Genomic DNA, 20,534 nt, shown 5'->3' with positions numbered 1-20,534 from the left:
GATACGCTTTGGCCAGCCCACCGTGATATGGCACATCCCCGTGCCACTTTGCCAGGACCTCTGAGGGGGATCATTGCAGAAAACAGCATGACTGCATACTTCCATGGGCAGACTAAGGCCTCTTAAACAGCTCTTTCTTTGTCTCTTTGGGATCATCAAGGAGCATGACTTCCTGAAATAAGTGCAGTTGTCTTTATGAAATACTATCCTTTTTCTATATCAGAATGAACCCCATCCCCTCCCCAAGGCATTGGGTTAAGAAATCCTGATCTACTCTTCATGTAAGGTCTAGCACTCATTATGCCTTAGTAATTTGGAGGCAATCCACATAGTTATGCTGTACAGGGTGGGAAAATCTGAGTAGCTGCAACAGTTATGTCAGGGAAGGCTGCCTCCCTTCCTCTCCACCTAACAGTTCTGTGTTTATCACTAACCTTGATAGTGGGGCTCTCCTCAAGATTCTCCCTAACACCTCCACAGCTGTCTGGTCACTGTCAGAGCCAAGAGGAAGCGCACAGAGAAGGACATGCTCTGTGAGGTTATGCAGGTCTAAAAGTGAAATGCAAGGGCAATGAGGCAGGGGTGTGAACAGCTGCTGAAGGGGTAGAGGGAGGACAAAAATCAAAAATAAATGCTGCTGCTGCTGACCCAGCTGCTCAAATGAATTGTTGATCAATTATTGATTAAGAATCTCACTGCATTAGTTCACCCACTCCAAAGCATGGATAAATATGGGGTGTTGGCAGGGATATAGACACCTCATCCCCTTGTGTCAGTTCCTGGTGTATTCTACTCCCATGGACAACATGTCAGGGAACAAAGAACTTTGATTACACGTACAGTCATCTGTGATGCACTGACATCCAGTCTGCATGTTGTATTTGTACCTAGTCAAGTTATATAGCTAGTAAAGTCAATTATAAGTTATCTTTCTTTTTTTTTTTTTGGTATGTCTAGCATGCCGTGGTGGTAATAACGTACATACTTGAAAGTTGGTGCAACTTTATTGTGACTTTTTGGTATTGCAGTGCTAGAAAGTAATATAACCAGAAAGGCTTCCATACCTCTTAAAAAAAAAAGAAAGAAAGAAAAAAAAGTCAATGCATGTATATTACAGAAGTGCTAGCCTTTATTGAGTCTAGAAATACACCACCTGTACTATGCTGATGGTCATAGAAACTACTGTCAATTAGTCCAGTCATTTTCCATACTTCAATAACAAATTCCTTACAAGTAATGTATATCACAAAAAACACACCTGTTCTATTAATAGTTTCATAGAAACAGGATTAGGCCATTTCCTACTGTCGAAGTAAGCTTTTAAGGCTTCCTTTACCTGAACTGTGTTAGCAATGCAACTGTTAGCTAGCCTATTTTAGATCCAGCCCGTCCACCTCACTCATCCACCCTGGCAATAGGGTCTCTCAGATAGTGCTGCATGCTGTGCATTGCATAAGAACTGAGAATGTTTTACTTGTTGATATGGAGCTTTGGCATGAGACCCCTCCACCTATCCTGTTGTCTTCCAACTCTGCCCACTTCACATTCCTTCTTCAGCTGCACAGGTGAGAGTCAAATCTTTCCTTGCTTCTGTCTAGCTTGCTAGTAGATGGTTTCTTAAGCCAGAGAATTAAGGGTCGGCAGTTTCCATAAACTATGATCGGCACAGAAATGTCATTAATTCCAGTTGGATGGAGCGGGGAGTCTGCTTTCAATATGTCAAAAAGCACAGTGTTTCTAAAGCCATGGTTGTCCTGAATTTCTCTGAACTAGCCAGTGTTTGTCAGTAATGTGTCCCTTCTGACCTACCAAGGCCTGCATAAATTTTGAAGGTACCTTTTTTTAATATGCTCAGAAGCTAGGAAGGGGGAGCACAGAATGGGGATGCTTTTTTGTCTTGCATACCTCAATGATGAGTGTCCTTACCATTGATCTTTTTTGTAACACCAAATTGATTACCCCACTAATTGATAGCAAACTGGTGTTGTAAGATTCCATAGGGCAATCGCCACTTGTTTCCCCACTGTAAGGGCAGCTCTCGCCTTGCTGTTTCTGTGCTGGGGGAGTGGGGTGAGCTGAGCATGCAACTCTAGAAATGAACTTCTGCGTCTAAAAGTTCTAGAACCACTGATTGTCCCACCACTCATTAGACAGGCTCAAAACTCCCACTCCACCAAATGTGGTTGTTCCATGAATAGCCTCTGCATTTATTTTCCAGTTAGACTCAGTTGAGTCTTTGAATGCTGAGTCTTTGGGAATATAACACTAGAATGCCTATCCAGAGTGCAGCATGTTTTTGCCAATACAATTGAATGCTATGTAGACATCATGCCAGCAGAAGTGGTAGAGTGTAAAATACACTTTACCAAAATAGTTTTGACAGTGTCACCATGACAACAGAATTTTTACCACTGCAACTTTCTAGTGCAACTTTTTAGAGAGACAGGCTTGAAAGTCTTCACCTAACACTCTATATTATATTAATGAGAGTGATAAAGTTAAAGAGTTTGGAGGTTATATGACCCTTAGGGGGATTGTTGTACATATAGCAGTAGCTTCATAAAATGGACTCTTAATAAAACAATTGAATTATGAACATTTGGGGAATCTGCCTATGTACAGTTTACAAATTGTTTGATATTGGAGACCCTGTGTCAGACTGCAAACTCCATTTTGAATGTGGGTCTTTTAGCCTCTGTCTTTTCACCTCCATCTTGGACTAAAATTCCAAGTGGTGGGGGCATGGAGCTATCAGTGATAGGCTGTTAAATTTTGATGATCATTTAAATGGAGCACCCTGGGACAAAGCAAGGGCTACCATCCAGGCTAAACTAGTTTTTCAAAATCTGAATTCTAGGAGTGATGGTAACTAAGCAACAGAATCTGTGGTAAGGTACTTTCATTAGCTGATGAGGCTGATTGGGAGTCACCTGACAAAGAAGGGGGAGATAATAACAGAGGGTTTCTAACGAACCCTGGGGAGGGGGGCAAGGAGAGAAAAGACTACAGATACTCCATGATTCAGGGGAGAAACCATGTGCAGGAGGGCAGAGAGAGAGAGGAAGAATCCTGAACTAGAGGACTCTGACCTAAGTCCAAAGAATGCTCTAAGAGTGGTGAGGAAATTGAGGCAGGGAATTGTGTATAGGGTTTTATTATTTTTTTGTCCAGATCTGTATACTTATTGTGCTTGCCAACAGAGAGTGGTTTTTGGGAACCCTTGCAAAGTCTGTGTGTCTGTGTTCAACTACTACATATCATTGAAGAGGTGAACTGTGTACCCAGAGTGCCCACAATGTTGAAGCTTTGGGAAAAGGGTGTGTTTAAGTCTGCGGGGTCAGTGCTGGCCTGGGTGCTTAAGACAGCTAGGTCGTGTGGTCCTACTTCTGGGAAGTGGAACTAGGAGCCTGTGCCCTGGAAGTGTACCAGAGAAGCCAAGGGAAAAGGCAGTTGCTGCAGCCTATTCAGGCCAAGGGTAGCTTAAGAGCACAAATCAAGCATATTGGGACCCAAACACAGCAGTCTTGTGAATGTCCAGCAGAGGGAGCTTTCTCAGAGCTGTGACTGGATAATCCTTGGAATTGCTGTTCATCCATGTGTCCTTTTTGTGTATAATTCCTTTCGTTTTCAGTCTTCTGAAATATTAAACCTTGAGTGTATATATAAAATATAAACAAATTGTCTCTGTCATATAAGAACAAATTTAAACAACAACCCAATATCACTAGAAGTGAAAGTACAGATTCCAATATTTAGTTGAAGGTGTCGTATTGTCATCAGGAATCCTATTTTTAGTGATATATCTTTATTATGCCTAATTTTATATTTCTTGAGGAACCCAAATTGCCATTCAATGTGCATTTGGGGCTCTTAAAAATGTATGATTGGGCCCTATTTGTTTCTGTAACTAATTAATTGCACTTCTAATTCTCTTTTAAACAGGTACAAATCTGAACTTGAAAGAAGTTAGCAAACATTGATTACAGGAGACTTATCATTCAGGAGTACACCACAGAAGAATTTTGCTGCTCCTTTAACACCAAATCAAAATCACAATGGTAACCCCCACCCCCCGTGTCTAGTATGCAATTGAATAAAATGTAAATTCCTTTGAAAGTACATGTCACTCCAGAAAGCATAAAAGAAAACAAAAGGTGAACGAAGAAAACAGCTGACCATGTGTTTGGCTTATAATCTGCTAATGTCTATAATTTTCCAGTATTTGAAAATTAATTCCCATGAGTGAATATGTAGGAATTTAAGTGAGCATGCTTTATGAGTCCGAGAATATGCTTTGTCTTGATTCAGGGGAGGTACAAATGCAGATACTAATATGGACATAACATATGTACATCCTAACTAATTATGTTCTATAACAAAATATTCAGGTGAAGTTTTCATTAAAAACAATTGAAATTCAGTTTTGCTGGCTGGCGAATCGGGGGCTTGAGGGATTTAGTAGTAAGTGCTCAGAGTTCAAAATGCTTACCAGTGACAATGTACCATCGCACAATTTGCTTGAGTTTAGGGTTGTGAAATTCAGAATCTACAATACAAAACAAAACACACAAATTTCATGGACACTAAAACAAGGTACTACCATTTGACTTGCATTTGGCTACCTGACTAACTGGAGTTGGAGATCAGTCCTTGTTCTCATTTGAAAGCTGAGATTTCAGATGCTTTCGGAAGATGCAAAGCATTCTGGCTATGGTGTTCCTTGAGAAAGTGGCTGCTACAGTTATGAAGGAAGTGGAGAGAAGCAAGATAGGAATCTGAGTGATGTGACTTTAGGCTGAGTTTTCAAATGTGTGGTGAGTCTCATTAGCAAGAAGTTAGGTGTCCAACTCCCACTGACTTTTCTTTTTAAGCTCCTTTGAATCTCAATGCCTGATTTTTCAGTCATGCTACAAACGAATGTTAATGCCAGGGGAACGGTGGGAAAACATTCTTCATTCAGGCCATATTACAATATACATTTGTACCCCTGGTATTGGTCCCTCAGTCTAGTGGTTGCATTTTCATTGTGGCACTGAGTTCCAGATCTCAGTTTTCAGTCCCTGAACTATTCAGTTTTATTGGTTTTAGAACTCCCTTTGAGTCATTGTCATAATATATCACTAGAGATTAATGAGGGCTGTTGCTTTTATCACCCTTGTCTAATATTAGACATAAGAAATGGAATAGGAAAGATATTATGTATAAAATGAACCAGATTATTAGCAAATATTCCTTGTCAATTTGTAGATTCTAAGTTTGAAGAACTCCAAGAAAAATACAATAAAGAAGTTGAAGAAAGAAAAAAACTGGAGGCAGAGCTGAGAAATATCCAGATTAAAGTATGGGTATAGAGTATCTCAGCATTATAATCTCATTTAATGTGTGAAATGGAGAAAGGTGCAGTTCTTCAAAATTAGCCATATGATTTTTCAGGGAAACTGGTAAAATTAAATTTGCTCACTGTTCATGCCATTGAGATTAAAGTATAGATTTAAGAAGAGTAAGCAGTAGGTATGGTTAATTTCCTGGCAGCATTTCTGAAAAGTTAGTACTAATTAGAATACACAAAAAGGACTTTTTAAACATATTGTTGTCATGTAAATAATCACACAGTATTGGGGCCCTTAGTGCTTTAGTCAAAAACCCCATTCAAATGTTAGATGTATTGGAAAACCAAGTTCTGTAAGTACCAATAGCAGCTTTTTTGTATTTTTAGAACATAAGACTGGCCCTACTGGATCAGACCAATGGTCCATCTAGCCCATTATCCTGGCTTCCGGATGGTGCCAGATGCTTCAGAGGGAATGAACAGAACAGGGCAATTTATTGAGTGATCCATCCCCTGTCATCCAGTCCCGGCTTCTGGCAGTCAGAGGTTTAGGGGCAGAAAAATATCGGATATTAGAGCCAAAACATGTTTTTTGAGTCCAGGTATTTTGTAAAAGTAAGTGCAAATAAATGAGTCTCTCTCTTGTGTGTGGAATGATTTACATGTAGAATTCTTGCTAATGGGATCACCACACATTTGGAGATGAATAGAGCCCATAGTCTAAAATGTAGCTACATTTGTCCACAGAACACAAATGAGGATCAGAACTAATTTACAGTAAGTCTAGAATGAAGTACAAAAATGAATATTATGCATGTCAACAGCTAGCTTTACAAAACTGATCTGATCGTGAGGAATGTGCAGGGAAGGTACCTCAATGTTAATTGATAGGATGCCTCTCTTAAAAAACAAAACAAAAAACTTGCTCTACTAAATATAAGGAACCACAAGTCAAACTTCTTGTCCTTGAGATGCTGGCCAGCTTAGATATATTTGAATTGCAGATAGTACTCTCCCAACGCTCTTCAGCTGCCTGTGATGTTAATCGGCAAAGTATTCCAGTCAGTTGACTGCTGGGGGTATAAAAGCAGACTTGTGTGAATCATATAGTACTTTGTGTTGATGGATGATCTGTGTCGCTGACTCTGTTATCAAAAATTGTAACTGACAGCTTGACCAATTGCCCTATCTTATTTCCACCATACAGTAGTGAATTAATTCTCTTATGAATTGTCAGCTGTGTAAAGGTAGATATGCTTTTCCCCCCTCTTTTTAAATGGAAAATAAATCATTCTCATCCTCAAAGTACTAAGAGTCACAGAGAGATTGCTCGGCATCAGGCTTCTTCATCGGTGTTCTCGTGGCAACAAGAAAAGACACCAAGCTGTCCTTCATCCAGCAGTCAAGAAACCCCTTTAAAGAGAAGTTTTACTTTTCCCATTCTCCATGGGAACAAGAGGCAACTCCTAGCCACCGTGGCTTAAGATCAAAGAAGACAGATTTCAACAACAGTTTCTTTGACAATTGTAATAATTCTTCTGTCATCGAGCAATTAAAAACACAGAACCAAGGTATCTTGCAAGTGTAGTTATGACTTTAAATCTATTTTGTAAATAAGAACATCTTATTTTTTTAAAGATAATTAAAACCCTCTGTGTTTAAGGACTTCACTGAAGACTGTTTTATATATAAAATAGGGGTAAAATACCTACTCAACTTGTAAGATGTTTTGAGATCTCTGGGTAAAAAACACTATGTACATGTTTATTAATTATTTTATTGATTTATAAAGTTTTTCCAGTATGAAAAAATTAACTGAGCTAAGAAACTGACTTGTTTTATTGTGTTTTTGAATTTAATTCTTTGGAAGATCCTGTAGAGTAATCTGTTCTATCAAGAAGTCATTTTTCATGGAGATCCTTGCCTGGTTAAACTAAAACCATAGTAGAATGAGCATCTGGAGCTTCTTCAACTGAGAAGTCTTTCCCCCCACCATCCCCCCTATGGCTACACTAGAGAGCTTAAGCTTAAGCTCTCTAGTGTAGCCACTCTAAGCCGATGGGATAGAGATCTTCCACTGGCTTAATTACTCCGGGCCCCGCAAGCGGTGGTAGCTATGTCTCCTGCCGACACAGTGCTGTCCACACTGACGCTTAACTCTGTGTAAGTTATGTCGCTCAGGTGGGTGACTAATTCACACGACTGAGCAACACAACTTATGTCGACTTAAGCTGTAGTGTAGCCATAGTGTCAGTGCAGCTGTGCAGAATATCCCCTTGGAAGTCTTTGTAAACATTTAATGAACACTATAGGATGAACCTTATCTTCAGCAGATAAGGTGACCGGTGACTTAAGGCCATTTCATGTCTTCTGCTCTGCCATCTGTCTTTGATCTTCAGATTTTCTGTCAGTAAATTTTGTTACATTGTTGGAAGTGTTTGGGACAGTGTCTGTATCCTCCATTTTTTTTTTCAGTGAATGGATGGGTCTCCTTTCTTAGATTTCTACTTTAATCCAATTAAGACAAAATCGTTGGCAAATGGTCTTCGGAAAAGATAATATTTAAATGGTAATGCTGTTCTGCAGGATAGTTGTCTCAATTCAAACACTCACCCTTTGCTTACCGTTAGTTTAAATGGGAAGAGTTTTCATTCAAGGCTTAGTTTATATGCACGGTCACATCGTAAAGTTAATTGCAAACCTAAGATGAAGTTTCAGCTTTGGAAGCCTGAAGGTTGTTGTTTTTTGTTTGGTTCGGGGGAGGGGGTTTGGGCGGGGGAGGAGGAAGGGGATGGGGCAGGGTGAAGGGTCAATGACTGAAAAAAGGAAAATTCTCAACTGCTATTGGCTGCCATCTGTTTGTTTGCAGATAGAGTACCAGTGGAATAGGTCTTCATAAAAGAATGATCAGATCATTTATTTCACATGCTAATAATCTGAAATTGATGATTACTGTTCTTCATGTGCAAAATTCCATTGAAGTCTGTGGAAAAGAAACTATAGATTCTGAGCCTCCCCAAACACACACACGTGTATCATGACAAAAGCAGTTTTGATTTTTAGATATGCAGTGTTTTAGTGATGTGAAAAAAAGACCCTATATTATATTTACTAAAGCCCCTTCCAAAAAGGGAGACATGCATTGAATAAGTTAAATGAACACTATTTGGTTACATTTGGCCCAAAACACAGGTTTGTAATAGTTTTTCTTAAGAAGCAGCTTTTTCAAAACTTAAGACCAAATAGAAATGTTTCAATAACGTTTTAGAAAATTCCAGTGGAGGTAGTTCTTCTAAACAAAGAGCAGTGATTCTCAAACTTTTGTACTGGTGACCCCTGCCTCTGAGTGTGCCCTCCCCCCCCGTATAAATTAAAAACACTTTTTAATATATTTAACACCATTATAAATGCTGGAGGCAAAGCAGGGTTTGCGGTGGAGGCTGACAGCTTGTGACCCCCCACATAATAGCCTCAAGACCCCCTGAGGGGTCCCGACCCCCAGTTTGAGAACCCCTGACAAAGAGCCTCTGCAAAATTTGTGGCCTAAACGCTGCGATGTTGTGCCAATGCATAAGAATCAGAAAATGAAGCTAGTAAAAAACAAAGTGAAACTGATCTACAGTCACTATCCAAGCTCAAAAAATAAACCTAAATTGTGCCAACTAGACTTTTAAAGGCCTTTCAATTTTCCTAATTTGATAATAGATGTTTAAAATTTTTTATATTGCTACATATTTAACCTGATAAGCAGTTATTAAGTAGTTATTTTTTTATTTGCATCTTATCAAGTGCATAGAATATGTCTAATTAGAATGTGTAGGCTGCTTTAAAGTACTAATACAGTAAATACCTTTTTAAGTAGAAGGCATCATATTAATCCTTTTTCTTTTAAATTAAGAATTAAGCTTTAGAGTTCAAGAACTGGAACATCTGCTACAAGATCAAGAAAAAGAAAAGAAATTCCATATGAACAAACTTCAAGAAATTCAACTCCAGCTGGAGAAAACAAAATTGGAATGCACAGAAAAAAGATTCTGTTTTGCACAAAATTAGAGATGAATTGAATAGAATGACAGCACAACATGATCAAGGTACTGCCCAGGTACTGTACCATGTTGCACCAGGCCTCTTCTGGCTGCTTTTATAATTATTGTTAGCAGTAGTGTGTGTCAAACATTCAGTCATATTTACAAGATTCAAGATACTTGAATAATGTTTCTTAGAACATCCTGAGGATAATGAATTGAAAGTATGCATTATGTTGGACAACCTTAAGTTCTTAATTAGCTTGCCATTTTCTGCAAGGGTCCAAGCACTTCTTAGCAGGTACTTAGCATCTTGCAGCCTCATGCCTTTGGGCATGATTCACTGAAGATCTGGAACATCTTCTCCAGTAGGGCCCTACCAAATTCACAGCCATGAAAAACGCATCACGGACCATGAAATCTGGTCATTTGTGTACTTTTACCCTATTCTATACAGATTCATGGGGGAGACCAGTGTTTCTCAAATTGAGGGTCCTTACTTCTGTGCTACCTTCAGAGCTGGGCAGCCAGAAAGCAGTGCCTGTTGGCCAGGCACCCAGTTCTGAAGGCAGTGCCCCACCTGCAACAGCGCAGAAGTAAGGGTGACAATACCATACCATGCCATCCTTACTTCTCTGCTGCTGCTGACAGTAGCTCTGCTTTCAGAGCTGGGCTCCCAGCGAGCAGCTACCACTCTCCGGCCTCCCAGCTTGAAGGCGGCGCCGCCACCAGCAGCAGCACAGTGGTAAGGGTAGCAGCACCGCAAACGCCCCCTCCCACAATAATATTGTGACCCCCCCACACACACACACACACAACACCTTTTTGGATCAGGACCCCTACAATTACAACACCATGACATTTCAGATTTAAATAGCTGAAATCATGAAATTTATGGTTTTAAAAATCCTATGACGGTAAAATTGACCAAAATGGACCGTAGTCCCTACCAATAATATTACATAGAGCAAGAATGACACCTGGTGGCCAATTGTGACCTTAAAGGGACACTGTCATATAGTTTAACATTTTCAGCCTAAACTACCATAAATTCAGGGGAAAGTTACTTGGATTCTAAACTATCGCAGGCTAAATACTTGGGTAAACTCGAGTTAAGAATGAGAGTGCCTTACAATAAATTTGTAGTAATTAAAACTAACAAGTATTAACTTTGAATTTCCTGTATTTTTAAGTTAAACGTAAATCGCAACCCAACATTTAAAAATTTGGAAATGTATCATTAAGGCTCTCAAACAACCTCAACTCTGCCTCGTCAGTGACTCTAGCCTCTAATCTTTCTTCCTGGAAAATGTGTTGTTTTCAAGTCCTTCACATAAGAGTTTGCAAGATTAGGTCTCCATACTGAACTGGTGTTTTGATCAAGGGCTTTTTGTACTGGCTCTAGGACAATTTGTAAAAGCCAGTGTATTATCGGTTTAGTGAACAGACCACTGCTATCCCTTTGTAACTTTTTCCCCTTCGAGTGGTTATCCATATGCACAGTTTGCTGACGGTGTGCAATGTACCCCACTCACCCATGTTCAGAGTCTCATGCACCTTGAGCGGCCTCATGTCCTGCACCAAGGGCATAAAAGGGTGGAGCAGGCCAGCCGCCACTCAGTTCTTCTCATGCCTCCTGGCTTCGAGAAGAACATGGGCAGTGAGCAGTGCTAACAAAATAAGTGGCTCTTTTCAAATTTGTGCATAGTATAGATAGGGCTGGTTAGTTGTTGCCCATTGGCATTTTGGTTTTTTAACCAGAATAGCTATTTCTTTCTGGTGCCAGGATGGCTTCTTCTAAGTCCCCTGGATTTACATACTGCCCATCAAACAAGGGCACTATACCCTTTAATGTTTGGCATTTAAAATATTTATTTTGTCTGGGGGAATATCCCTGGAAAATGTGCTATTTGCAAGTCCTTCACTTGCAGGACCTGCAAATCTAGAGAAGCCCTGCTCCAGATGTACTTCATGGGTAAAGCAATGAGACTAGCTTCAGGCCCTGGGTCATATCATCATAGAATATCAGGGTTGGAAGGGACCTCAGGTGGTCATCTAGTCCAACTCCCTGCTCAAAGCCCAACTTATGCTATCTTATGTCCGGACAAAGCGTCTTTAGGACACATCCTGTGTTCCTACTGACAGTTGTCACAGACTTACATCTGAACTAGCAGATTCATCTGCCTATATTTTTCTCTGAACCACCCGCTTCTAAGGCTGCTGCTATGCTCTCTATGTTGAATGTCAGACGTGCTTTGGCATGTTAATTTGCAAAGGATGAAATCTTTTAGATCTTCATCCAGTTAGGTGCATATATGACTGTGTGAGGGCCTGTTTAATAAGTGGTTAATATGGATTCTCCTGCTTCATTCAGCATTTATTCTACCAGAGCTTAGGCATCATGGCTGATATATTTCTGTTGTGGAAATATGTAAAGCAGCTAGGCTGTTTGGGGAGGCACAGTCTTCCCTACCCGGCCCTCCATACAGTTTTGTACCCCGATGTGGCCCTCGGGCCAAAAAATTTGCCCACCCCTGCTTTAGGGGCAGAGGGACTTGCCTACTTTCAAATGTTAGGCTGTCTTTTATTTTGATCTTAACTCTGAATTACCTTGGTTTCTAATGCTTGATTTTGTTTGTTTTTAATAACTGCAGCATTATTATGAATGTAAAAAAACACTTACATGTACTGTCAACTTTACTCACAGATTTTAATGATTTGTTTGGTTTGGTTTCTGCCTGGGGATTTTCTTCATTATTTTTTTAAGACATTTTGAAATCTTTTCCATGCAAAGAAAGAAAGCTGGCAGAGAGCCCCCGGTGTTATGCAGAGAACAACGGGGGAGCTAAGTAACAGGAAACATTGTAGTGCTTAGAAGTACGATAGGGGTTAACCAGTCTGTATTCCTCAGGTTCTGTTGTTACCAGGAGCACTGCAGGTTCTGGTGGAGCTTCTGAACTTTGCAGGCACTCTGAGTTGAGATTAGTGGAGAAACTCTGAGGGGCTACAGGAATTCCTGAGAACATGGGGAAGTTCAGCTGAATGTTTTGGCCTCTGCCAATTGCTGCAGCTCCACAATTTTCCTGTGCATTTGGTAGAACATTGTAGCTCATGCAAGTCATGGATTCCATGATTCTTCATATTTATCTTTAGCTTAACTCTTTTCCCATCCCCTTTGTGCCCCTCCATACACACTTAGATTAAAGAAGTTATGTTGCCATGGGGAAAGGGACCACCACATGTGTCTTCTGTAGATGTGATGGTTGTCACCTACCCTTTGCTGTCAGGGTTTTTATATATGCATGCAGATTCTGCTGCCTACTTAAGAATGTTAGAAAATTCTGCTGCTTCCTACATCCTATATACAGGATGCTGAAGATTATACCATCATATGAATGGGGGTTAAGAATTTCCCTCTGGAGAGGTACGGTAATGGCTGTTCTTTGCTACCTCTGTGAGGACCCCATTGAGAGAAGGTCTTGGCTGGGAGTAGGTTGAGGCCAGGGACATTGAGCCAATCCAGTGTTATTACCATGTTTGTATACAGATGTTCAAGTAATTTAACAATGAGAACTTTTGACCTGTGAATAGGCCCTCTCCACTTCAGTGACTGATAGCAAATTGCAGAGGAAAGATTGATTGGTTGCTACTTCTGATGTCACAATGATGCTACTTATGAATCACCTGAGTTACTGAGCAAATTGCAGAGGAAAGATTGATTGGTTGCTACTTCTGATGTCACAATGATGCTACTTATAAATCACCTGAGTTACTGGCATAACTCTGTCACCATAACCTCTAGGTGTGACTGTTAAGAGCTTTTCTTATTACAGTCTAGCTTCTTTAAATGAGTTGGAAATCTGACTGAATTACAAATTATATTATTAAATATGGAATATATGAAGAGTCTGGGGTGGGTTGCCACTGGAATATTCAAAACCCAGAAAAAGGTGAGAGAACAAGTGGTGAATTTTATTAATATTGTGATTTTTTTTTAAATTGTTTTCTTTGGCAAAGTAAGAAACTATTTGATGCAGAAACTTAACGTCATCTAAAGTGTAACTATGCTAAACTTGGAAAGTAGATACATTTATTACACTGTGAAACAGGGATTTTTAGTTCCACTTTAAATGCCAATGTCAACCTGTTGGGTGAGAACCAAATCCACTTCAATTTAGGCTGAAACAATTTATTTTAGCCTTTATTATATATGTTTTCAGAAAATGCTACTATCACCTATGAATTACATGAACATTCAAAAAAAGATAAGGCAAGAAAAGGAAATGCTCAAGTTATCTTTCTTGGGGACAGGGTGACTCTTTTCAAATCTCTGCTATGCTTGGCTATTTTTCCTCTGTATCTTCTCCACTATTATGTCAATCATCTATTTTTTTAATCCTCTGTTCTGTAACTTTGCGCAGACTCAGTATAGCAAGCTACCTCATCTGTGTCTTTATCCGTATATATTCCACTCTAACCCCCTAATTAAAAGATTCTCCTGCATAAATCACAATAACTAACCCAAATTAATACATTTTTTGCTTATTCTGCTTAAACTTACTTATATCTGTGTAGTTCCCAATGCATCTATTCCTTGCTGTCACGCTCACTGGCTCCATGCAGTTGTACTTACATTACAGCAATTTTTGTCTTTTTACTCATCTGTTTTTGTGGTCTTGAGTTTTTACTTGTTAGCTGGTCGAATGGACGGGTGGAGGATGAGGGATTGTACCTGACTTACTGAAAGCTAACAGCTCTCTTCTCTACCCTGCTATCTGCTTGGTCAAGAACTTTATATATGAGACACACAAACCAGTTTTCTGATTTACAGACTGTTTCAGCGAAATCTGATGATCTAAAGCAGCAGAAATACATACAAAAAGCAAACATTCCTTCCTATTTTCTTATAGTATTATATATAATAATTTCTCTAACATTACTTAGTACATATTTGACTAACACAATTCATTACACAATTCTCCAGCAAAGCTTAACTATGTATGTGCTTGCTCATGGTGGCTGTGAATACAATGAAACTGTAAGAGGCAAAGGAGCAACGGTAGTATTGTGTTCTGAGAAAATGTATAGTAGTGTGCTCTGGGCAACTTTCAGACTTTTATCAGCAGATTGTTTTCACAATAGAAATTACACTGGGAATTTATTAAATGGGGTTTCAGTGTACTCTAGTTCTTTATAAACCACCAAAATTACAAGCAATATATTATTTTAATAAAATGACAGATAAACTGAAACACTTCTAATAGGAGAATTTCCTCTAAAAAGGAAATTCTTAGCATATTGATTTTCAGTTTAAAATTTCAGGCTAACCTACTTTAAACAATGAAAATTGTTCTGTTCTTGCTGTTCAAAATAGTTCACTAATTTTTTTCAGTTGAATCAATGTGCTGATTCACTGTAAATTGAAAGTTGCATTGAATTTATCTCCTGTGCCTAAACACTTCTAGTTTTTTTTAGTTTTTGCTGCTCATTTATTGAAACTTAGCACACACTTGTACTATAGCCAAGTGTAATCTGTTATCAGTTTGGGATGGGATACCTGTGTGGGTGTTCACTAGGTCATGGAAGACTGTAAGCAGTTTGGGGGCAGAGACCATGACTTCCTTGTATGTATGTGGTTTTTTTTTTTTTCTTTTTTAACAGTGCCTACTAAAGTGGGGTTTCAATCCTGATTGCGGGGGCGGGATTGCTATTGTAGTACAAATAATAAATATTCCCCTTGCATCACTGTGATTTATGATTAAACTTTTTATAGACTGAAATGATGGAGGAAAACATGAAAAGATTACTGAAATGGCAAAGCGAAGTTGAAATTAATCGTCGCTCCTTAGAAGAGAAAAGAAAAGAACGGGAAAAGGTAAGACAAGACCCATTTTTTCACAAGTTTAAAGTTGCCTCCAGACTGCTGTTACCAGAGTGAACAAGTTGTTCATTGAGTATTTGTCCATGTAGATCCCACTCTAGGTGCATATGTGCCTCAGGCACGCAAGATTGGATTCTTCTTCTTTGAGTGCTTGCTCATGTCGATTCCATATTTGATGTGTGCGCAACCCCTAGGGCCGGCTTTGGCAACCTCTGGAGCCCTGTGCTTATGCGCTGGTACATTGGGCCCTGCTGGCCCCATGCCCTCTCAGTTCCTTCTTTCCACCAGTGACGGTTGTTGGAACGCTTCTTGTTTTCACAAGTCCGATAGTGGTTTCTCTAACTTTGGACTCTGAGTTTTTCTTGTATATCGTTACTGTAGTGTTAGTAGTTAGTATTTAGGAGCGGAGTCCCATTAGGGACATAGCCTCAAGGACGGGGTATGCCCCGGTCCCTGGGGTTTAAGCCATGGGCTGGGTGCAGCAAACCTATGTCTATTAGTGACCTGAACACGAGCTGCCTTAAGTGCCTCAGAGAGGCGCATATTAAAGAGAAGTGTAGGATCTGCAAAAACTTCAGACCTCGCACTCTTAAAGACAGGGATATCTGATTAAAAGCCATGTTGATGGAGGCTGCCCTGTGCCCTGCGTTGGAACCATGCCGCTCCAACTCTGCATCGAGCACCTCGGCATCATCAGCACTGGTCTTATGGGCCAGAGCCCTCAGCAGGCCCACCATCGGGTCCCTGGCCATCCACCCAATGGCCACCCCAGTGTTGTATTGGACCCTTTGGGGGTTCCCTCCCATGCCGTGCTCATATTCTCTCCAGGCACCCTTGGTAGTTTCTGAGGGCCAGGCCTTGGCTATGCCGAGGATGAACCAGCTGCAACACTCATGGCTGCCTCGTTCCCTGACGAGGCGGTGGCTGGACCTGCCAACCTTTTGCTACCCGACGATTTCCGTGCCCACCAGGAGCTGCTTGAAAGAGTGGCCTCCAACTTGGGGCTGGAGATTGTGGTGCTCAAGTGTAGTTGGCTACAGCAACTACACTTCCCCAAGTGAGGGACCTTCCTGGGACCAAAGTATTGTATTCCTGGACCTAATGATCTCCCCCCTGTCCTTGTTAGAGCCTTTATCACCTCTCTATCAAGACAGGATTTTTGGTGGCTGTTATCTCCGCTCAAAGGATAAGCTAGATTTAGGCGTTAATGGCAGGACCTCTTTTACTATATTTCACAAAGACAAGATGACTGTTCTTTGATCTTGCCCTAGGTTCTTATTCAGAGTGGTCTCAGGCTTTTGTTTGCATCAGTGCATACACCCTCAGTGTTCCCCCCCAAACCTCATTTGACTCCTGGAGAGGCAAAACTTCATATGAGTGGTGTCTTTAGGGCACTTTTCTACCACCTCCATAGAACAAAGCCTTTCCATAACTGGCCTAGAACTTTTTTTGTAATATTTGGGATAGGTCTAGAGGGCTCATTATTTCAACCCAGAGACTTTTGAAATGGATATTTGACTGCATAAAGATCTTCTGTGAACTAAATAAATTAGATCCACCTTCTCATATTAAAGCAAACTATACTAGGCCCCAAGTGACATGGGCATGCTTGAGGAAGGTTCCTATGTCAGAAATTTGCTAGGGAGCCAGTTGGAGCTCATTGCATACTTTTATTCAGCACTACTCCCTAGTTGCAACTACTAGATCTGATGCCCAGTTTGTTAGGGCAGTCCTGCAGTCTTTATGTAAATTAGACTCTTGACATCCCCCTCCATAGGGAGATAACTGCTAGTCACCTAAAGTGAGATCCATGTTAACAGATACTGGGAGACAAAACTCCAATTACTTACCTTACAGTAATTCTGGTTCTTCTGGCTGTTCTGCCCACATGGACCCCATGACCAGTCCTCTTCCTCTACTCTTGTGAAATCCATTAGTTTTGGGATTCTGTATTGGCAAAGAAACTGAGAAGTGGCTGGGCCTGCTTTGCCCGCAGGTGTTATGTGTGTGTGAGGGGGGTGCATGTGTGTGTGCGTGCATATTAAGATACCTGCTGATGCTACACTGTGCACTGTCAACCCAAAAGAACTCAATCTCATGCACATGGGGCACATGCACACCTAGAGCAGGATCCATGTAGCCAAAACATCTCAAAAGAAACCAGTTAGTGTAAGGAAAATAACTTGTTTGTAACATGATATTCTGATTTTGCTACTAAGGGGCAAATTTTAGTAGCTCGTATTCAAATTGAGGGTAAGTTAGTGGGAAAATATTTTCAGTATCTCCACTCTGACCTTCCCGCTTTCATTTTTTTCTCCTTTGTCACACTCTCCCTTGCTACTTTTATTTGGATTTTTTCTTTTCTTTTAGTTTGGCAGCTGGATGGATCTGCATTTGTTACTGAAACAATTTATTGGCCTACCACGAATTAAATTGACTAAAGCCATGTTCCCTACCTGTTGATAATAGTAGTCTGGTGGTTATAACTTGGTAAGAGGAAGTGAATCTGTATTCCTTCAAGGTAGGCTGGGCAGGCAGGCTACCAATTTGTTCCCCCCCAAATTATTGTTAGATGATAAAAAAAAATCAGAAAAAAAGTGTGAACATTTTGCTAGTAATTGGCCCACTTATTCCTGAGTGTGACCCTCCCCACCTGCATTCTTCTGCTCCTGGCAGGCCAGCCCAGGGTAGGAGTGGGCCTTTGGAAAGGGTATGAGGGCAGAGAGGCTGGGGGTAAGTGGGGGAGACATAAAGATTTGGGGAAATGGATCACTGGGATCCAAAAGGGTTGGGGACTTCATAGGATGGGTCTCTGGCTGGCAATGAGAGTGGGAACAGGCTGTGGGGGTACTTGAGGACATGGGATGGAGCAGGTGTCTTGCTGGAGGATAGGAGGGTGCTTAGGAGAAAGCAGAGGGGAAGCACTAGCACTTCACTACCTTCTCCATCTGACAAACCTGCTGTGATTTGTTAGAGGGGAGTCCTGCAACTGCTGCCAAGAGAAGTTTGGCAGAGAGGTTTGTTGCCAGGAGACGCCACTAGTGCTTTCCCTTCCCTATCTTCCTCCACTTTCTGCTCCCCCACTTAGCTCTCTCTTTTCCTTACCAACCTCAACACCCTCTACTAAAAGTCCTGTGCCCCTCATAGCCCTATTCCCCCACATAAATCCCCTCTCAAATTCATGTAGAGCCCCAACCATAAGGACCGTGGGGCTGGGAAGAAGCCTCAAAAACTAATTATACCTGGATGGATATCTACTTTGCATCTCCTAAAGATTGCAGGAGATGGGCTAGATTCCTAAGGATCTTAGGAAGTGTGCATTAGTGAAGTTCTGCTCCCCCAGAACTGAGGCGGGAGGAGTGAATGCCCCTCTACCAAGCTTCTGTTGCTACTCAGTCTTATGGTAAGTCAAAATGAAAAAAACTAAGGCAGTTTCCTCACAAAAAACATTTTTACAGCAGTAAGTTAAACATGTAATCATAGCAAAGAAGGGAATTTTTTCCCCCAAAGGATCATGATTATTGGGGATTAGTCTGGTTGCTTAGTTGTAATGCTCAATGTTGTTATGGAGATCTACTTTTGAATTGATATATAAGCTTCATTCCATTATTTGCTAGTATTTTTTTGATCCACCTGTATTGGTGTAACAGATTCAGTAGGCTACTCTGATTGGCCAAACTGAGTCATGGCCATTAGTGGCCATAACAGAATTTATGCTTTACTTAAAAATGGTTTTTAAACTCTTTTTGCTTCTGTAAGAGAGGGCTTTAGTGTAATTAGTAACTATTTACAGAGACTATTTACAGTCCCTCCCCCATGTTTTCCAGTGTTAATAGTTATAGTAACTTGACTAGAAACATGTAACAGGAGTGTGTTTCTCTCCCCTCCTCCCTCCCCCTCCCCCATCTTCTACATTTCTAGGAAGTATTACGTCAGCTCCGTGCCTTAGAGACAGTGGCTCAGCAGGCCAAGGAGATCATACTGAACCAGGAATTGCAGCAAGCCAAGCATGAGTACCGTGGTCTACGGGCAGAATTTGACAACGTAGGATTTTTAATATCTGAACTATTCAAATGGAAGTGGTGATGCTGAGTTTTTATTTTATGTAAAATTTTAACTGTCCTCTTTTTTGTGTTTAAAGCTCTAGACATGACTAATATTTAAGTGCAACTAAATACATCCCAGGTCAGAGCAAGCTGCGATATGTTCCTGTCACAGGGTGAGCTGGTCCATTAAAAGACTGGGGCACAGCTGCACTTTTTCTCAGGTTTAGCCCATCTCCCTGTATGATGGGAATGAATACAAGGGTCATGTGACAGAAGCATGCATCTAAACCAGGCCTGCTGGTTTAGATGCATGGTAGCCTGTAGTCATTCAAGAGAGAGACACCCCCCCCCCCCCACGCCCCAAAAGTTCAGAGAGACACTCTCTCTCTCCTTAGTTCCCAGGCAGAGAGCCTGTGAAGAGGACAGGTGACAATTTTCCAGAACTCTAAGGCAGAAGACTTTTGGGGGAAGAGATTTACAAGGAACTGGAAACTGTGCAGGGATAAGCCTCCATTGATGGACCTGCAGGATGCAGAAATCCCAGCTAGGAGAGGGGCTGGACTGCAGGGATGGGCATGTTCTGATAAAGACCTGGAAAAACTTGAGGCATTAGAAATGGAAAGGAATAATTGAGGCTGGTCAGGGTATGTTTGAGTGTTGTGTTATGATAATAAACCAAACTGGAAGAGAGCACTACTGTAAAATCGCCACATGTGATAGCTGGTTTGATGCAAGATTGAAGGTAAACTGAGGTAGCAGATGGGCCCAAAGGCAGTTTGGGGATAATGCCCTGGAACCGTTCCCTTTAGCCTTGTTCGGATTTGAGCACTGATTCTTTTCTACCCACACTCTCTAATAGAAAACTGCTTTTTTATTTTTGATACACATGGTCTACACTGACTTAATACAGAGGTTCTAAATTTGTCCACGATAGCTGTCCGGCATAGCTATGTGTCATCCTAGCTGTGTGAGCACATTAATCAAACATTTTCTACAGAGGAGAAAGTACTAACCACTACACATACTCTTCTTTCCATGTTTACTCTTGAAACACTCGATTCATACTGAAACTTGGACGTACTCCTTTCTAGAATGGAACTAAATTATTTCATTCTCATTTTTTTCTCTCTTGATGTTGGTAATAAATTTACTTCCTTTTTAATTTGGAGTACTATAGAGCTCTTATGACAGATATAAAACAGATTAAAAAGGTTGAAAACCAGTTAGAATTTGGTGGTGTTACAGTTATGGTC

At 40.7% G+C, this 20,534-nt stretch overlaps 1 protein-coding gene across 6 annotated transcripts in view; it reads left to right on the top strand.

The window, feature by feature from the left end:
- LOC135876744 (centromere protein F-like) overlaps positions 1-19,221 on the top strand; it is a 171,635-nt gene extending 152,414 nt beyond the window's left edge. For 5 of the 6 annotated variants that reach the window (XM_065402078.1, XM_065402075.1, XM_065402077.1 and 2 more), the window contains 3 exons: positions 9,228-9,431; positions 15,128-15,229; positions 19,157-19,221. In XM_065402078.1, coding sequence (XP_065258150.1) covers positions 9,228-9,382 — 155 coding nt within the window. In that variant the 3' untranslated portion in view covers positions 9,383-9,431; positions 15,128-15,229; positions 19,157-19,221. The remainder of the gene's footprint in view (positions 1-9,227; positions 9,432-15,127; positions 15,230-19,156) is intronic. The other variant, XM_065402079.1, reaches the window with a different exon arrangement.
- Positions 19,222-20,534: the final 1,313 nt, after the last annotated feature.

The sequence above is a fragment of the Emys orbicularis genome, chromosome 3 (genome assembly GCF_028017835.1).
Source record: "Emys orbicularis isolate rEmyOrb1 chromosome 3, rEmyOrb1.hap1, whole genome shotgun sequence".
Lineage (NCBI taxonomy): Eukaryota > Metazoa > Chordata > Testudines > Emydidae > Emys > Emys orbicularis.
Note: the sequence above shows the minus strand (reverse complement) of the source record. Positions and strands in the feature narration are given on the sequence as shown.